General features: G+C 36.8%; 1 protein-coding gene across 5 annotated transcripts in view; it reads left to right on the top strand.

The window, feature by feature from the left end:
• The window catches only part of LOC113071428 (calsenilin), a 62,410-nt gene extending 46,932 nt beyond the window's left edge, over positions 1-15,478 (top strand). Inside the window, exons 3-10 of one of the 5 annotated variants that reach the window (XM_026244781.1) lie at positions 11,013-11,021; positions 11,526-11,650; positions 12,063-12,132; positions 12,244-12,314; positions 12,417-12,524; positions 12,678-12,782; positions 12,869-12,931; positions 13,975-15,478. In XM_026244781.1, the coding sequence (XP_026100566.1) occupies positions 11,013-11,021; positions 11,526-11,650; positions 12,063-12,132; positions 12,244-12,314; positions 12,417-12,524; positions 12,678-12,782; positions 12,869-12,931; positions 13,975-14,022 (599 nt within the window). In that variant the 3' untranslated portion in view covers positions 14,023-15,478. Of the gene's footprint in view, positions 1-4,103; positions 6,151-8,995; positions 10,033-11,012; positions 11,022-11,525; positions 11,651-12,062; positions 12,133-12,243; positions 12,525-12,677; positions 12,783-12,868; positions 12,932-13,974 lie in introns of those variants that run through there. The other 4 variants (XM_026244784.1, XM_026244783.1, XM_026244780.1 and 1 more) reach the window with 4 other exon arrangements.
• The last annotated feature ends 3,608 nt before the right edge of the window (positions 15,479-19,086 follow it).

Genomic DNA, 19,086 nt, shown 5'->3' with positions numbered 1-19,086 from the left:
ACATTGATCATGTGACTCTGTACAGATGGTCAGTTTTTTATATTTCCACTGAAGCTCAAAGTGCCCTTCGGATCACCTCAAATCATGCAACCATGTAACCAGTCATGCAAAGAGTTCATGCAATTTGTCATCAAATCAAATAAGTACAAATAATGTCCAAGAAATTCTGAAATTCAACTCAGTTTAGACTGTTTGCTGGTAACAGACAGCAAGGTGTCATTTTAAGTGTGTTAAATTACCAAAACATGCGAAATACATACATTAGTGTTCTCCAACTTATGTGCCCCACTGTATGTTTTCTCACAGTGTATCAACATTTTCACCGTACACAAGTGTTATTTCTAAAGACTGAAAAAGCTGCAGAATGACTATGAAGTATTTTGAGCTAACAATGACAGATGGAACGTGTAAATATGAACATACGTGTTACAGACAAAAGGGGTGCAGATGAAGTTTGGTTCCATGAGAGGTAAAATCCTGGTGATGTGGTCCGAACCACTTGTGGAAAAGCATCAGATATGCAACAAAACAAAAAGAAAAAAAAGGAGAGAGAGAGAGAATAAACAAAGTAAATGAAGAGCTTATATTCAGGTAAGCATGAAATTGATTGTTACAAGTAAAAAGGAATAATACACCCAAAAATGCTAATTATTTAATCATTTATTAATCTTCATGTTAATCCAAACCTTTATGACTTTCTTCTTTTGAACAAGAAAAAAAAAGTGTTTTTTTTTTTTTGCACAGTAAAAATCACTATAATTTGGAACAAAATCAGCGTGTGTAAATGACAGTATTTGCATTTTGGATTGTTCATTTAAGAATGGTACTTTGGGTTAAATGCTATAGATATTTTGCAGTTTGCAATAGATGCAGTTATCTGGAAGTCTGCCTTACCAGTCTATCAGCATATTCATATTGCGAAAGAATAATGGATACTCACTTGCAGTAGGAAATCTGAGTAATGAAGCTTCAGAATGTCTTTTCACCTTTGGGCAAAAAGAGACTCCACCCCAAACATACAGAGCGCACCTTCTCACTGAACCACCAGAGTTAGATAAATAGATAGGGCATACATTAGATCTGTTTTTGTCGTATGAGTTTCCTGTTTGCAGTATTGAGCTATGTGATGCTACCTTCTCTGACCACATGCCTGTTCTATTGACAGTTATCTTTCTTGTAATCCTTAACCTAGTGCCCCAGCTCGCTTTTGTCATTCATTTAGTCCTTCAACTGTCAATCTGTTTTCTGATGCTTTTAGAAATATTGATGAGAAGCATTCAATGTCCTCTTCATGCCTAAATACTGAGGAGTTAACTCTACTGTTTAATTCTACATGCCATAACATTTTCGATATAGTTGCTCCATTTCAAATGTATCCGTGCTAAACCTAAAGTTGAACCTTGGCTGAGTGATACGACTCGTGCTGTAAGACAAGGGTGAAGGAGAGCTGAATGCATTTAGAACAAAGATAGGCTACAGGTTTATTCCGACATTTTAGAGGAAAGTTTGCACAAATATCAAAAAACTGTTAAAACTGAGAAGTCTAAGTACTTGTGTGAATTATTTCCAACAATTCACACAAGCCTTGGGTTCTTTACAGTACTATTAAATACAGCTCCTGTATCATGTTTCTAAAAAATTTTTGTTGACAATTGCTGTTGTTAAAGCACACATTTCACTTCCTTCTGTTGATTCATCTATTACTGTTATGTGCTCTTTTGTCTTTAACCAGTTTGAGTTTGTGCCGCGTTCTTTTTTGAGAGACATCTTAGCTAAAATGAAACAATCTGCCTGCCGCATAGATTTGTAAGGAAATTTGTCATCTTGTTTAAATGTTATGCAGATGATGCACAATTTTATCTTCTTTTGAAACTGAAAGATGCAAATTATACAGCACCATTGTTAGACTGTCTTGAGGAGGATAGGGCCTGGATGGATTAAAAAAAATGTAAGTTCAATGAAGAAAAAACAGAAGTCATGATATTTAGACCTGGCAACCCCTGTGACACCCTTGACTTCGATTTGAGTGTTATAAAATCATATGTTAAGCCAAATGTAAAACATCTGGGGGTTATAATGGACAGTGATTTTAAATTTGATAATTTAATTCAGTAATTAAATCTAGTTTTTTACAGTTGAGGCACTTTTTTGTCTTTTACTGACTTTGAAAGGGTCATGCATGCTTTTATCTCAACCCACCTTGACTATTGCAATAGCATTTATGTAGATATTAAGTCTGTTAACCGGGACCTGCAAGCGCAAACAAATTACACCAATATTGGCTCCTCTTCATTGGCTTCCTGTTCGTTTTAGAATTGATTTTAAGGTTTTAGTTTATAAGGCATTAAATGGACTTGTACCAAGATACATTTCTGATTCAATACAGCTGTGCGATCCATCGAGAACACTTAGGTCCGCTGACCACTTACTTTTGTCTGTACCTCGAATAAGACTGAAAAGCAGGGGTGACCGGGACAGACAGACAGACAGACACACAGATAGATATATAGATATCTATCTGCGATATAACAGTGTAGTTACAGCACTAATACTAATAATGCACGAGTCACTGTACTTTATTACAAACAAGAAACATCACAAACATTGATCCTTCCCAAAAGGTTTGTGCAGTACTGTGTCTTGTCCAACAGAGGGCCCTGTAGGACATTTACAGTCATCATACCGTTGGCTTTTGTGAACAGGAAATCCGTTCAGTTATCTGTTACTGTTCAACTTTCTCTTTGAGGACCTAGATGGAAAGACTATCAAGAAAACTAGCACCAAACTTAAAAATTAAGAATAAAAAGATTAAAATGTAACCGTTCCTTAAGAATGAAATGTAACTAATAGTTCCAACTAATAATTTAATTCATAACTCCGGGTTTTCTTTGACGTTGCTGTCTGCTTCTAATGAGAGTGAAGTGCAGAGATTTGTCAATCCGTTTAAGATTCATACAAATGTTCCAAGCACAGAAAAAGAACAGTACAGTCTACAGATTCTATCTGGGCCTAACGATGGTTATTTTATGTGTAAGTTAACTCTATTACGTATAAACGTCACTGGAAAATGGATGAATCCTTGGCTAATCAGAAGGAATTAGTCATTTCCTCCGATCAATGGAAGCCCATCCCGGATCCCTGAACTTTGTTTGTTGTTCTTGTAAAAGTTATGTTGTCAGTACATTTCACAGTGTTTTTATCATTAAAAAGTCGATCCATCACACCTCATTAAAAGGGAGGGAGAGACAGAAAGAGCACTTCTGTCGAGTCGGAGGACTCAAAGAGCAGGGTCGTGTTTGGCCTCAAGAGTGCTTATGTATTAGATAGATGACCAGCTCCCTTATATCAGGTTTCATTTCTGTTCGAGTTACTGAACATGTAGAGGGGAAGTGCTGTGTTTGTATACATTGAAGGATCGCTTTGCCAGAGCATTCCTTCATAGTAATGACCCTTATGATGTTTTGCTTGCTGTGAATGAATACTGCAGCACTGATAGACAAATCCAAATTTTTCCGTTTGTAATTGGAGTGCATTGGATCAATATTCGGAAAAACACCTGGCTTTAACTCATGAAATGAAAAGAGAGGCATGGATTTGTTCAGATTAAATCTGTAAAGAAAATCTATGCTCTTTTACAAGCATCTATGCCAAGCTTTCAGATTGTACCATTGTATTTCTAATGCCCGTGTTCAGGTTCAGTGAGTTATGTTAGGCCAAAGTGTCTTGTCAGCAAAAGCTTCATGCTTGAGCACCTATTAAGAAGTGTTCATCTTCTAATGGCATTACTGGAACCTGCCCTGTGCTCCTAAAAGCTCAACATTAATTCCTATACACAACGAGGACTGACGCCAGCCATAAATACAGCAGCTTAGTCAGAGCATGCATTATAATGGCGAAAGTGAGGCACTGCAGCCATCATAATAGTGAAGAAATATATACGTGTGTATGTTTTTGATAGGATTTTTAAAAGAAGATTTTTAGGTCGATTTTAATTTACTTAACCTCTCATCAAAATATCCTTTTGACATTTCAAAAAATGTATTTGTCCAAAAATTACCGCTGCATTTCAAATATTGTAGCACCACATTTCCTTTTTTTCTGTTTTCATTTCTGACATGCATCATCTTTTTATGACTCTTTTAACAAGAAAAAAGAGGAGGAGAAGCATGGTGTGAGAGAAGATGAGCGGATGCTGGCGGTAGAAAAAGCGTTTGATCTCACCTTGTGTTTGGTTGACTTAAAGCTACCATTAAGGCTTTATTGATTCCTTTATCTAACTGAGCTATTACAGCTCTCTCCTTTCCTCTCTCACTAAACTATAAGCAGGAAAACCCGTAAGCTAATGTTATCTCTTCTGGTTGTCCCAATCCACGCAGAGGCCTTGCCTTGCTTCACTCACGAGGAAGAAGAGAAAGAAAGTGCTTCAGATGGAACAGATATGTGGGTGGATGGAGGCTGGGAAATCGGTAGGGGAGGGCGTCCCTGGAATCTGATCCCCCTAGCATCTCTCCCTCTCTCCTGCTCTCTGCACTGTTTGGAAATGTGACTTTTCCCCAAGTCCCCAGGCAGAAAGTATGTAAGGAAATGAGAGAGAGAGAAAGGGAGAAAGAGAGAAAGGGATTGTGGTCAAGGAAAAAGGACCAGTTCTCACAAGAGTCTGACTTTGCAGTCAGGGATAGTGAGGCTTGGAAAGTGAGCGATGGATAAAAGAAGGGATGGAGTAGTCATAGATGAGCAGAGAGAAAGAGACACGGAAGAAGGGGTGGGATGGACAGAGAGGTGAAGATAAACTGCCCACTGCAGATTATTACGGGACAAGAGAGGGCAAGAGAAACAAGGGAGGGAGGGAGGAAGAACGTGAACTGTACAGTACAAGTTGAAAGAAGAGACAAATGCACTTGATGCTGACTCTGAGGAAACAGACGAGGGAAAAGATGAGGGCGCTTGACTGACGGCAGAACCCCCAAGAAGGTGGAGACGAGGAACCGCATTCTTCGGGACCACTCCCAAGACATATCACCGAACTTAATGGGCCGTTTGAAAGGTTTGACGGTGGCTAAGAGTTGATAGCTTCATGGGATTTGCACCCAGTTAGAGACGGATCCACCCAATCTGTGAAGGACTGATGAATTTTTGCCACTGCCACAGGAAGTACCTTGTTGCTTTTTTGCCGATTTGCACCAACCTGGTGTAGCACGCGAACAGGAGGCCACTGAACGCTTTGGATCGGGACTCGGGATGCCACCTCAGTGGTTGTCGCAGTGACCGAGGCAGTGCCAGATGTTGATCCTGCGCGTAACTAAATTGATTATTACTTCAGTGACCTCTACATAGACAAATGATTCCAGTTTGAGGCACTGGGGTGCCCATTAGTCTCAAATTTCTGTGTCAACATCAACAAAACCCGGATTTAAAAGCCACTCAGGACTTGAAATGAAACATGATCGTTTTAACAGCAAAATCAGAGCAGTGTGTCCGTAGCTTCCAAGTCGCAATTCCACATTGTACTCATCTGGATCTACTGAATGAATTTCCATTTTCTTGTGCCTCCCGTCTCACACCAAAACATGCACCTCTGAATCAACAATCTTGAATATTGCAGCAACGCGGCAGAGTTTGAAATGCTCTTGTCTGTTGTTGACACTTGCAAATAACATTTGCGGCCCACGATGGCTTTTAGACATCTGGACTGTGTACAAGAACTGCAATCCAGCTCTTTATTTATGCGATGGGGCTTTCAAGAAGAATGACCTAACATGGAAACACTGACTTCTCTTCTCCTCTGCAAAATAAGTGTAACTAGACCGGACTCTTTTTCCCATGCACACTGCTAGCTTGACGTTCTGCCAAAAATATCCCCTGATTTTCCTTTTAAATATTCTTCTAAAGGAACTAATGAAATGAATCTCTCTTTTTGAGACACTCTGCGTCTGGCACCATGCTATATCGGCCAGTTGGCTTTGTCCCGTGTTAGTATACACTCTAGCAGATTAATACTTCCTGTAGTTCCAGAGGCTCTTGCGCCAGGAGCCAAAACCAGCGCAGTCATGGGTATCCAGGGAATGGAGCTGTTTGCCATCGGAGTGGTCATCATTTTGTTTGTTGCTGTTCTCAAACAGTTCGGCATTCTGGAGCCCATGTCCCTGGAAGGTAAGGAGCATTCTAGAACTGAGGTCCTCCCCTTTGTTGTCATGGTGATTTGCTTGACCAATGGGGCCCGTGGGGCTGGGGTTGCATCAGGTACATCCCGAAGATAGAGATAACAAATCTGATGATTCTTTTCTAGTAATGTTATGATGTTTGTGTTAAAGTGATGGAACGATATTGTGCTTTTACAGTACTTTTGAATGCATAAATAGATTGAGTTTACCCTGCTTGTGAGTTTTGAAGGTCACTGGGTCTTATGTGGCTGCTGGGAGAAAGTATGAAGTATTTTATCGCAATGTTTGCTGTGCTGACTGCAGACATAAACACCACAAATACACAGATCTTAAACCAGGTGTTACGGTTGTACCGCATCACCACCGGGATAGTTTGGGGACAACATTGTACTTAGAAATGTAAAATCTGGCATAACCTCCTTTTGGAAATGATCTTTAAAAATTATTTTTATTAGCTGTTTGTTTTTATAAAAAGAATTGAAGGCTATTGTATATCCTCGTTTAAATCAGAAGCTTACATGAAATAGAAATGAAATAAATGTGACATGTTATATTCCATCTGACATGAAATTAAGTTGACGTGCATGTATTATACTCCATCTAAAACTATTAACAGCAATATTTTGTCAATTCTTTCATAATTATTATGCTTGCTGCTTTTTTGACCTTATTAATTAGGAAACTAAAAGGAAAACTTCCATAACAGCAGATTATATCTGTGTTATTAAGGATAAATATTATAGGAAACTTTTTATTGTTAGGTTTATGATGTTCTAGAATGCGTTGTTTTGCACAAACAAAACGTTCAGATTTTATTTTTATTTTTTCTTATTATTTACAACATACTCAAGAACAAGTAACTTATTGAAAATGTTATATTGGTGTCAGAAAAACTGCATACTCTCTCTCTCTCTGTCTCTGTCTCTCTCTCTCTCTCTCTCTCTCTCTCTCTCTCTCTCTCTCTCTTTCACACACACACTTTCTCTCTTTGAATCAAAACCCAGTCTAACATTACCCTTCATTCATTATGTATGCTGTATTGAATAGGCTTTCTTTACGGCTACCTAAAAATGGGTCTGCTGGTCTCTGAACTGGGTCCTGAAGGGCACTGTCCATTTCCATCTCACCCCTCAATTCATCACAAGATCATGTCCACCAATCATTTCTGAAAGTACAGATCAGAGTCAAGCACCTTCAAGTGCAAAGGTGATTTGTTTACTATTGTTACCGAGAACCAATCACATGTCCAATTAGGTGGACATAACCACCTAAGACCAGCAGTTTTAAGGCTGGTTTATACAGTTTGTTTCAGCAAGGATATAAGGTATAGGTGCTAACAGTATAGTCATAACACATCACCTTTTATAACAGACATGTAAATAAAAGCTTGATCATCTGGAAGGGTCTGAGTGCCTCCTTTAACCCATACATATATCTTCTTCCAGCATTGGCCCGTAAGTCGGACCACCCAACCAATCAGCAGGGGGCTATTTTTAGCTCAGTGGCATCACTTACTACAGCTCTGATAATTCCTGAGAGCCTTGTTTCAGGAGAGTGAAGTTTATTTTGGGCTTCTGCTGGTGTGAATCTAATACGTAACCAGAGACACTGAAGTATTACTTTTGAAGGGAAGCGTGCATAAGGATCAAATGTGTGCCAGCTCTGTTGCATGAGGGAACTATGACTATTATTTTGTTTAACTTGCATGTTTCTGCTCATAGTTCAATGCAAATTGTCTACTGTTGTGCACCGCAGACGTGTAGCATTGGCCACTAGAGGGCGATGTTTCTTTGCATGATCTCAAACTCGGGTGATGAGCTCAGGCGAGAAACCAAGGGGTCAAGGTTAGCGTGGTTAGAAATTCTGGTTCTAAAAAGCATTTCTCTGTTGATGGCCAATGGGATTTAGGGATCACAAATTGTAGCATTTTTTTCTCACTTTGGCATAAAAGGAATACAATGGATAAATATATACTGCCATTCAAAAGTTCTTTTTTGCAAGAAATTAAGCAAACTTCCTATAAATTGATAAAACATTAACAGTAAAGACATTTGTGCACCTGGACCACAAAACTTAAGTCGCTGGGGTATATTTTTAGCAATAGCCAAAAATACATTGTATCGGTCAAAATTATCGATTTTTCTTTTTTGCCAAAAATCATTAGGATATTAAGTAAAGATCATGTTCCATGAAGATATTTTGGAAATTTCCTACTGTGAAAATATATCAAAACTTATTTTTTGAATATGCTTTGCTAGGAACTTAATTTGGACTTTGAACTTAACTTTAAAGGTGATTTTCTCAGTATTTTTTTTGCACTCTCAGATTCCAGATATTCAAATAGTTGTATCTTGGTGTAAGCATATTTATTCAACTTTCAGGTGAAGTATAAATCTCAATTAGGAAAAATGGACACTTAAGACCAGGGTCACATTCACAATGGTATGAATGATTTCTATTTGAAAGAAATGCTCCCTTTGAACTTTCTATTAATTAAAGAATCCCTGATAAATAAAAATGTATCACTGTTTCCACAAAAACAAAAAGTAAAAATTAAGCGACATGTTTTCATTTATAATAAAATGTTTGTTGAGCAGCAAATCATCCAGTTAGAACGATTTCTTAAGGACCATGTGACACTGAAAAAAACTTTGCCATCACAGATATAAACTACATTTTTAAATATATTAAAACAGAAAACAGTTATTTTAAATTGTAATATTATCTCACAATATTGTTTTTTATTTTATTTTTATTTTTATTTTTTATTGTATTTTGATAAAATAAATGCAGCCTTGATGAACCTAAGACACATCTTTTAAAAAACAATAAAAAAAAATCCTAAAGACCCCAAACTTTAGAACAGTAGCTACTGGTTTTGCTAATGATTTTGGTTGTCATGAATCTGTTGTGCATGACAAAATGTAAAAGATCACTCTTGGAAAGAGAGCACTGGATAGCAATGCTGCCAATAGAAGGATAAATGAAGAACAGTCTCTGTAGATCACAATAATATCACAAAGGCCGAAATACAGAGAGAACAATTAATTGTGGGAAACTGGTTCACAAGACAGGGGAAGCAGGATTTAGGGCACCTTATGAGTGTGCATCTGTTCCAACAACTTCAAATATTAGATGTCCATTCCAGACCAATCAAAGGCATACAAATCTTTTTACTGTAGTCAAGGAACTTCCATTTGAACTGCAGTTCTGAGGATGAAGATGTACCACAAAACGTGATGGTCTGCTGTGTTGACTCATTTAAAAGCAAAGTCTGTTTTTTGTTGTTGTTGTTGTTGTTTTTTCCATCATATCAAAGTTCATGTTGGGGTTGTGTCTAAATCTAATTGGGACAACCTTGTCTCCTGAGTGGGAGTTTTCTCAATTCCCTTTGAAAATTGTGTCAGAGTGAACTTTTAAATAGATGTGAGAAGAACAGAGGCAAAGAAATAATGAGAGCGGAGAGTTACCAGCGTATATCTGGACTCCAAAGCCATTTTGGACCCAAGACTAAGACAAGATGACATCAGCATAAGATGCTTTTTGTTTTTTTCCCAGATTTTATTGACTTTTACAAAAAGCGTGACAGATGTTTCTCGAAAAAGGACATCTGCCCATCTATTTACCTCAATTACGTTATCGGCATTCTAGGATACTTATGTTTCATTTCTGATGCTTGTGGAATTAACACACTAAGAGAGGACTGAGCTGGAAGAACAAGACATGCTGTGAAAGAGCGTTGAGGGACAGAGTGTCAGGATGAGTGTGAGATGGGAGACTGAGGGCTTACAGACTGTGGGCATTGTCTGCCTGGTCATCATGTTCCTCAAACTCATGCATCTGCTGGGACTCATAGACATTACTGAGACAGGTGAGAGAAGGAGAGAGAATATAGCAAACATCCTTTCAGGGATTGCCAAATGGAAATATTGTTTATAGACGATATTTAGAGATTGTTTCCTCTGTTGACAGCATTTGTGGGATTTCAGTCGAAATATCTAATCTTACTTAGACCAAAATGCATTTATTTGAGAGGCAAAGTTGATTATAATATTCAGAGAGTTTATCTCGAATGTGATTGATTTTTCTTACGCGAAATAAAAGCTCACTAACTCACTTTTGTTAGATTGAAGCTTAAAACGAGAAAGCTAATATTTTAATGTAATTTTGTTTTAATTTATTATCAGTACTATACATGTATTATATACATGTATTAAATACATTTATATTGTATTAGGCATGTTTACATATTTTTGTCTTTACAAAAGTACTGATTGAGAAAAAGTGTTTTGTTTTACTTATTTTTATTTTTTATTTTTTCATTCCTGGTAATCTACAGCATGTCAGATGGATTGTATTTAACTTGAAAAAAAATCTTCTGCTTTTATTTTTTAAGAGATTTTCCAGTTCTTTGAATTTTCAAGAAATGTCTGTTTAGAACTAACTTTTGTTCCCTAAAGCATCACAGGATTATTTGGTCTGCTCTTTTAATACTATTATAGTATTTATGCATATTAGTATTAGTATACATATTATAGTATTTATTCATATAAATTTTAGTCATTTTGTTATGTGCTTTGGTCCATTTTTCATATATAGTTTATTTTAGTTTTAGTCATTTTAGTACTTCAACTTCAACTTATATTTCAACCCAGTTTTGTTAGGTGTCAAAGCAGCATTTCAAATTTTTGTTAAAGGTTTTTATTTATTTTTTATTAGTGATTGCTCTATTTTTTGTGGATTTTTTTTTTGACTTGACCGTTTATCTCTTTTTTCCTCCTCTCACTCTCTCTGACCCTTTCTGTCCTCCTTGTGCCTCCCTATCTCCCTTTTTATCCGTTTTTTGTGAAGACGGTGAGTGTAAGCACCCGTCTAATTTAGTCTCTTCTGTTTGTTATTTGGTCTATCTCCTTGTCTTTTCGTGGGGTGCTTTCTTCATTATGTGATTGACATTTCTAGCTCATCTCCAAACACTAGCGGAGCTCAGAAGAAACAAATACTTAAATCCAGCAACAATGATTACTGTATAGTCTAACAGTATGTGGGAACCCTAAATTAAAGTCATTCACATTGACATCAAGAGTCAGTTACATTGAAAAAGAAAGTGATACCCTGTCTATCAAACCTCCATTTCTTTTTTTTCCTCTTCCTGCACATCTTTGACTTTTATGCTAACTCTTTTGCTTTTACTCCCCTTTTTCTTCCTCTTTTTTTCTCCTCGGAACCACTGTCTCCCTCTTTGAAATGCTCTTTCACCCCATCCTGTCCTGCATCCCATAAACTCACCCCTTTCTCGCCCCCTTTCCTCTCTGCTTTCCCCCTCTTCCTCTCTCTTTGTTTTTTTTTGCACTTTCTCTCCCATAGACAGCAGTGACAGTGACCTTGAGCTGTCCACGGTGCGACATCAGCCCGAGGGTCTGGAGCAGCTGCAGGCTCAGACCAAATTCACCAAGAAGGAGCTGCAGTCCCTTTACAGGGGCTTCAAAAACGTAAGTATCTGTGCAAGAAAGGGAACAAATAAGGGAAAATGTAGGTAGTTAATGTTTTGTGGCCTGTTGCTTACTTTTTTGTGGTTTGGACAAAGTCTCTATGATATCCTCGTCCCTAGATATGACTCACTTAACATGCGTCTCTTTTTGTCCACTAGGTGAAAACCCAATTACAGACAGTAGTAGTAGTATTTTAATAATTCCTTAAGACGTTAAAATGACACAGTTCATCTTTAAGGAAGAGCTTTGGGGAAGAAGATGTTGTTCGTTCTGTTTGTTTCAGCAGATGTGTACTATATAGGACAGAAAAGTAGCACAATGCACTTATTTCAAGCCTTCAGGAGCAGTGAGAATTAGTCCATTATCTGTTTAATTAAATGTTTAATTAGACGAGCCTCTCTTTCCATTTAAGGAGTGCCCAAGTGGTTTGGTTGATGAGGAAACTTTCAAAACCATCTACTCGCAGTTCTTTCCCCAAGGGGGTAAATACACGTTTTTCACTAAATCAGTAAATGTGTTTATTGGTTTTGCATGAATTCGGATTTGGGACTAATTGGACGTTTCGGATGTTTTTGTTGCTGTTATTCCCTCAGATGCCACCACATATGCCCACTTCCTGTTTAATGCATTTGATCTCGACAGAAATGGCTCGTTTCGTTTTGAGGTGAGAATATCCATAATCAAAGGTTGTTGTTGTTTTTTTTTAAATCACCGTCAATTTTTCCCCCTTTTATTTTCATTGTCCACTCTCTACCCTCTATGGCAGGACTTTGTGATTGGTCTGTCCGTGTTGCTGAGAGGATCTGTCACTGAAAAGCTCAACTGGGCTTTCAATCTTTATGACATCAACAAGGATGGATACATCACTAAAGAGGTGCTTGCTAAACCTTTATGCTCTAATGTTCCAGTGGCTCCATCACAAATAGTCATAAGTGACACACACACGTGTCTGTGTATGTGTGTGTGTGTGTGTGTGTGTGTGTGTGTGTGTGTGTGTGTGTGTGTGTGTGTGTGTGTGTGTGTGTAGGAGATGCTGTTAATCATGAAGTCAATCTACGACATGATGGGCAGGTATACCTACCCCAGTGTGCGAGATGAAGCTCCATCTGAACATGTGGAAAAGTTCTTCCAGGTACCAGCACATTTAACAGTCTGAATCAATGCACACAATCTTACCAGAGCCTTAAGATCTTTTACGCTTACTACATTTTCTTCTAGAAAATGGACAGAAATCGAGATGGAGTGGTCACTATTGAGGAGTTCATTGAAACCTGTCAGAAAGTAGGTTGAAATGAGTATTTACTCAAAACTGTTGGTGTAAATGGTTTAGTGTAAATGATTGCATTCAATTCAATGTAAAAATGTACACAAATTGTCTGTAAAGACATTCTTTGTCATATTCAGTTCGAAGTGAAAATTGCACAAGTAGTTAATAAAACCAATGTTATTGTTAATATTCACTTTTGATGTGAAAATATATGTAAATTATTCGTAAAAACACATGTAAATGATTGCATTCTGTTAAATACAAAGATTTACATCAATGTGAAAAACTATTTTTAAGTGAATTATTGCATTTAATTCAATAAAAAAGATATGTTAATAGTTTCTATAACCATCGTTAAATAAATTTGTTTACAAATGGAAAATGTACCTGAATTGTTCTTAAAATCACTCTTCTGTAAATCATTACATTCAGTTCAATGTAAATAAATCATTTGAGAAACCATTTTCATGAAAATTATCACATTAAATTCAATGTACAAATGATCTGTACATAAAAACGAATAAAACCATTCTTATCATTATTATCTCTAAATAATCCAGTCTGTGAAAATGTATGCGCATTACTTGTAAACCTCTTCTTATATACATTTTCATGTAAATTGTATAGCTATTTTTAAATGATCACTTTCAATTCAATGCAAAAATGTATGAAAATAGACTGTAAAACCATAAATTAAAACAATAGTTTCAATGCAAAATGTACATAAATCATAAAACCATTTTTACATAAAATACTGCATTCATTTCGATGCTGTTCATGTTCCTAAAATCATCACTATTTAGATCATATTCATTGCAAAAATGTATGAAAAAATCACTTAAACACATTCAGTTCAATGTGAAAAAAATAATAATAATGATTTGTGTGTATGGTTCGTTAAACGTTTGACATCATTGACGTCATTGACGTCATACCATATTTGAACCGAACATGACCGCGAATGAGAATGAAATTTGATAACTAGAAGCAAACTGTCTCTTTAAGGTGGATGCCGACTATTACAAACTGTTATAATCGATTCTTCTTCTACTTCCAGGATGAAAACATCATGAACTCCATGCAGCTCTTTGAAAATGTGATATAGGATGGGAGTGGAGCGATCCAAAGCTAAAACAGCCCTCAAAGCCCCAGTCCGGTTCTCTCCACATGTCTATATATCAACCTATCACAGCAGTCACTCTCTGTCTTGTCCTGTAGCACTACTCCCATGCCTGCTGCACTCCGTAGAATCCTATAGACCAACACATAACCTACAGTATGGCTTCAGAGTTTGTACTTCACAGCAGGACTACTTTTAAAAAGAAAAGCCTGGATGGCTGGGATCCTTTCAGCTGCTAAATACTAGAAACCATGTGATGGAACTTTCTGATCAGAATAAACAAATGAAGTAGCAAAGCCAGGTTTTTATCACTGGTTCATGGATTCCAATGGGCTCTCTAACGTCTGTAAAAAACCATCACCGCTCTGGGCTGCTTTCTTCTGCGTTTTGAATGAGGGAGATTACAAGACTCAATCTCAACCCTCCAGATACCAGAGTTTGAAGGAGAAGTACAGCAACTAGGGTTTTCAAGGGACCTAAAGGAAGGTCCAGGACCAGTGACGATTTGAAGCACACCAGAGACTATATGTAAAACGACCAAAAGAACAAAATAAATGTGATGAAAACCGACCTGAAGCATGCCTGTCCAAATATGTGAGATATTTGTGATTTTCTTGCATGAAAGTTGTACATTTTCTTCCTTGTAAGCCAGTAGGTCCCACAGAAGACTGTAAGCAAACTAAAGCAACTGTATGTGTGAAGTTACATAGTGTACCGAGTTCTGCTCAAACCTGTATTGCACATATCTGTGAGGCCAGGGTGATTTCCTTGGTCACATTTGATTCTTGCACAGCAATGAGGTATATTAAAAATTATATTTACACTATAGGCATTTTAGAAGTATAGAAGTATGCGTTTTATTTTCAGATATGTATTTATTTGTCAAGTGGCATCTAATGGACAGGGTTTGGCCATGAACGGACATGTCCAGATTATTAAGAATGTGGTTTACAAGTTTTATTATGCTCAATGAAAAATAATTTGGATTTATATATACAATATGTATATATAACACATATATTAAAAAGACTGAGATATATTCTAGACGAGAAGCTCGATTATCCTTCTTTTTTACTTTTGCCCACATATTGCTTTGTAAATGTGACATGTCATTTCATCAAGTACAGTATAATATGGGCAACCATGGGAATCTCCTTCTTATATGACAATCATATCATCAGGAGCATGGATAGTTTTTACTTTTACGCAACAATCCCCTTCTATTTGGGGATGTGAGAAATTATTGCTCACCTATAAAGGAACAAATACTATGATGAAGATGAAGTTATAGTAAAAGTTCAAAGTCTGATTTCTGTTCACTTTTAGTAAAAGCACCTAAATGACCCAAAAGCTCTTATTTATTTATTCAATGTTTGTTTGGTGGGTTGGAGAAGAAAGTTTAATGTCCAACGAATAAAAGATGCACAACTCTTGATCAAAACCAGTGTTTCTGTCAGTGTTACTGATGTTTTTAATGACAGTCTCAGTTCAAAAGTAAGACAGGAACGTGTGGGTCATGTAGCGACACGGTTACAGTGAGTTATTTTACTGTAAAACAGTGGTTCGCAACCAGCGTGAAAAAGCCAACTATTATTTTGACATTTAAATTTAGACTTTCAGTTTTAAATGTAAACTTTAAAATGAAAACAGAAAATAATATTATATAAAAATAAAACAATCTAATTAAAAATATTAACCAAAACTGCAATTGTTAATCAGTAATATTAAAATAATACTGCTTAAAAGTATTTAAAAGAAATTGTTAATATTACTGATATATTACTAATATTGTAATTTTATGATCTATGAATATTAAGCTCGAAGTTTGAGAGTCATTGTTTTTCAGTAAGTGCTTTACTTGAAACAGGTCACTCTTATCGGACCTTCTGTGTGTGTGTGTGTGTGTGTGTGTGTTTGTGTGTGTGTGTGTGTGTGTGTGTGTGTGGTTCAGGTGTGCAAAATATCCCCGCAAAGATGTTAATATCGAAAATCCTTGTTCTTGTCATTTTTTGGTCCCCATGAGGAAACAAGCTTATAAACAGTGTTGGAGAATGTTAATTTTAAAAGTAATGCATTGCAATGTTGTGTTACTCCCTAAAGAAGTAACTAATTACGTTCGCTTTACTTTCACGTTACTTTGTAAATATGAGCAAGGCTTGATTGTTTTTAATATAAGAAGTTCTATTTATAGCAAATGTAAAAGCCCTTTCACACCAAAAAGTGTAATGAATAAACCTCAGGTCGAAGGAAAAGTACATTCACGTCTGTACAGTAGAACACAGGAGATGAGGGTACACTCTTCAGCAATAAAAAAATAAATAACATAAAATAAAATAAAGCACAATTGTTAAAGTAATTTTTGCTCATTAGTATGGTTAACGCGCACGTGTGTGTGTGTGTGTGTGTGTGTGTGTGTGTGTGTGTGTGTTTGCTTTGCATGTGTAAACAAAGACCAGAAAGGTGCCAGTTATTTAATCCCATGCATGACAATAATACAAAATGAACCCAAGCAGGAAAGGGGAGAAAGATTTGCACCTTAACACAGTGATCTGAAACTAAATATCTGTGGTTATGACTGTGATTGTGTTTACACAGAATAGGATTTCCTTACAGAAATGCTTATCCCCATTTGCTATGGTTTTGGAAGCCTGCGTGTGATCTGGTTCATGATGAAGACACTCAGTCTGCTTTGTGTGTCTGACTGAGGAATATAACCTTTCTATACTTTTCATCCTCCTCTCATGTATCGTTTCTATCGGTTGCTCATCTTCACGTTTCTCATAATATCTTTCATCTCTCATTTCTTTCTTATCACAGCTTCTATGTGATTTCTTGAAATGTCCACTAAAAGAAGAAAATAATACAACATATCAAATCTGAGTGAGGCCCATCGACCCACTAACCTACATCCATCAATTAGCACAATAGATTAGCCACTGATTCAGGCCATGAGCTCTTAAATAAGCAGGAAGAAGAGAAGTCAACACTGTCTAGTTCTTTGTGGTGCATTATGAAAGCACTATAGCTGACAGGGATTATTTCCCCCATCTGTTCAGGTCTTCCTGTCACCTGCTGCTATTTCCAGGAGTGACATCACTTCCTGTTTGTGCATTTCTGACCAGAAATACATTTATTGATTTCTTTATTGATTATTTTATAGTTTAAGTGCAAATATTAAATTACGGAAGACCTATCGACATATAATAATTTGAGAATTTTCTTTTTAATTTTAAGGTAGAAGTTTTGACAATGTAGAAATACTGCATATTTCTTATAAAATTCTAAAACCCTTTTTTTTTTACTGAAATAACTAAATTGTCATTTTAACAAATAACTGATTGACAATAAATGTATTTACACTATGTATAGGCCCAGGAGGTATTAGGATAAGACATCAAACATGAACACACAGCTTGGATTATACATTGTGTAAACAAGCACTCATTTTAAGGCTCAGCAGTCAACGCAGTACAAGCATTACCACTCCAGTTATTAAAACTGAGAAAAGTTCATGCAAGTAAAGTGACGATGCTTCAGATGCCTTTCCTTATTCCTTGTTCTTCTTTCCTGCTGCTTAAAACATTTTTTTCCCTGTGGTAATTAACTGTTTAGCTGTCCTAAAAAAATCTAAACTCTCTTTTGACTTTGCAAACCAAATTTCATACGTTTATGACCTATTAACACCACAAGGGGGAGTAGAGTCATATTGAAGGTACTGTAAGCATTTTCAGAGAGCACACAGCCTACACCCTTTTTGCCCCAATTATAGGTCTCTGCAGGAAAGTAATGAGAGTTACCAGATCAGGGTTTTTAGACCAGGATACTTGATTGGCTGAAGTCATATTTATGGTAGGTTATAGGTGGTGTTGGGTAAGGGGGATCATTTTGATTGCATGATTTAGAAACACCCAGCAGTTTGAAAACACCCACAAGGCGTTTTTTTTGCTCTGCAAAGGCCCAAGTCTACCTTTTTGAGCATATTTCGAGAAATTCCATGTTTAAGAAACAATAGTTTCAAAATAGTAAAAATTGCATGGAGACAGTTCCTTGAATAATTTAATTTCTAGTGTAAATCTGCTCTGTTGCCACCAATAATAAAGTCAACCAATGTAGTTATAGAAGTGGCTCTAAGTTTCTTTATTCAGTGCTGTTATTCACGTTCAGTCATCTGTCCAATCTCTTGTGTTCTGCTATCTGTTAAAACCTTCGTTGAAAACGTCGCAAAAAACCCTAAATGTGACACAACACACTCTTCTTCTTCTAGATCTTCAGTGGTCCTCTTTTATAATCACTCCGATATAATTTGCTTTGTAATGATGACGTTTGGTAATGAGGATGTTGTTATTTTTATTCAGTCCTGTTGGAAATGTGTCTGTATTTCACTGAATGGCCTGTGTTCTATAAAAGTTTAACCCAGTTTGGTAATGCACTGGTCAAAAAAATTGACGAAAATAGCATAGGCTTAAATTAAAACCTGCTTTTCCAAACTCACAGTTCTCACTGTTTTGTCAGGTGGAAAGTACGGCTCGGATCATCGGTGTCACGCACAGTCTATGGTGTCACGTCATCACGTAATGGTTACCGAATGTAGGTCAATTAAGTAATGACGCAGTTCAGCCTGAAGACCGGAAGAGGGCGCCGAGAAACGCTACGGATGGCCTTTCGTGAGACTGAGGGAGCCTAGAAAGCTTTTTTATTTGAATAATATCATATCTGGAATTATTTTAGAAGTGAGCTTATTTAATTTATATATGTTTTGATGTGTTTTCCGTATCTTTCCTCAACTTCTAATTTTTTTTTTATTTAATTTTTTTATAATTGTATATTGTTTGATTTAAATATGTCTGTTCAATGCTTTCATTTTTAAAAAGGGACTGGCGGCGCAATTTTTACTGTTAAAACCAAATGTGATGAAATGGGAGGCCTGTGAGGCAGAGAGGGGCGTGTGAAGGAGGGAGCGTTGAGCAGGCTTATGGAATCACAGCAAAGAGATGACTGGGTGATGCGTCATTGCCTGTGAACAATTCAATTGGCCGAGAGTCATCAGAA

The sequence above is a fragment of the Carassius auratus genome, unplaced genomic scaffold (genome assembly GCF_003368295.1).
Source record: "Carassius auratus strain Wakin unplaced genomic scaffold, ASM336829v1 scaf_tig00007301, whole genome shotgun sequence".
Lineage (NCBI taxonomy): Eukaryota > Metazoa > Chordata > Actinopteri > Cypriniformes > Cyprinidae > Carassius > Carassius auratus.
This window is presented reverse-complemented; position numbering and strand designations above follow the sequence as displayed.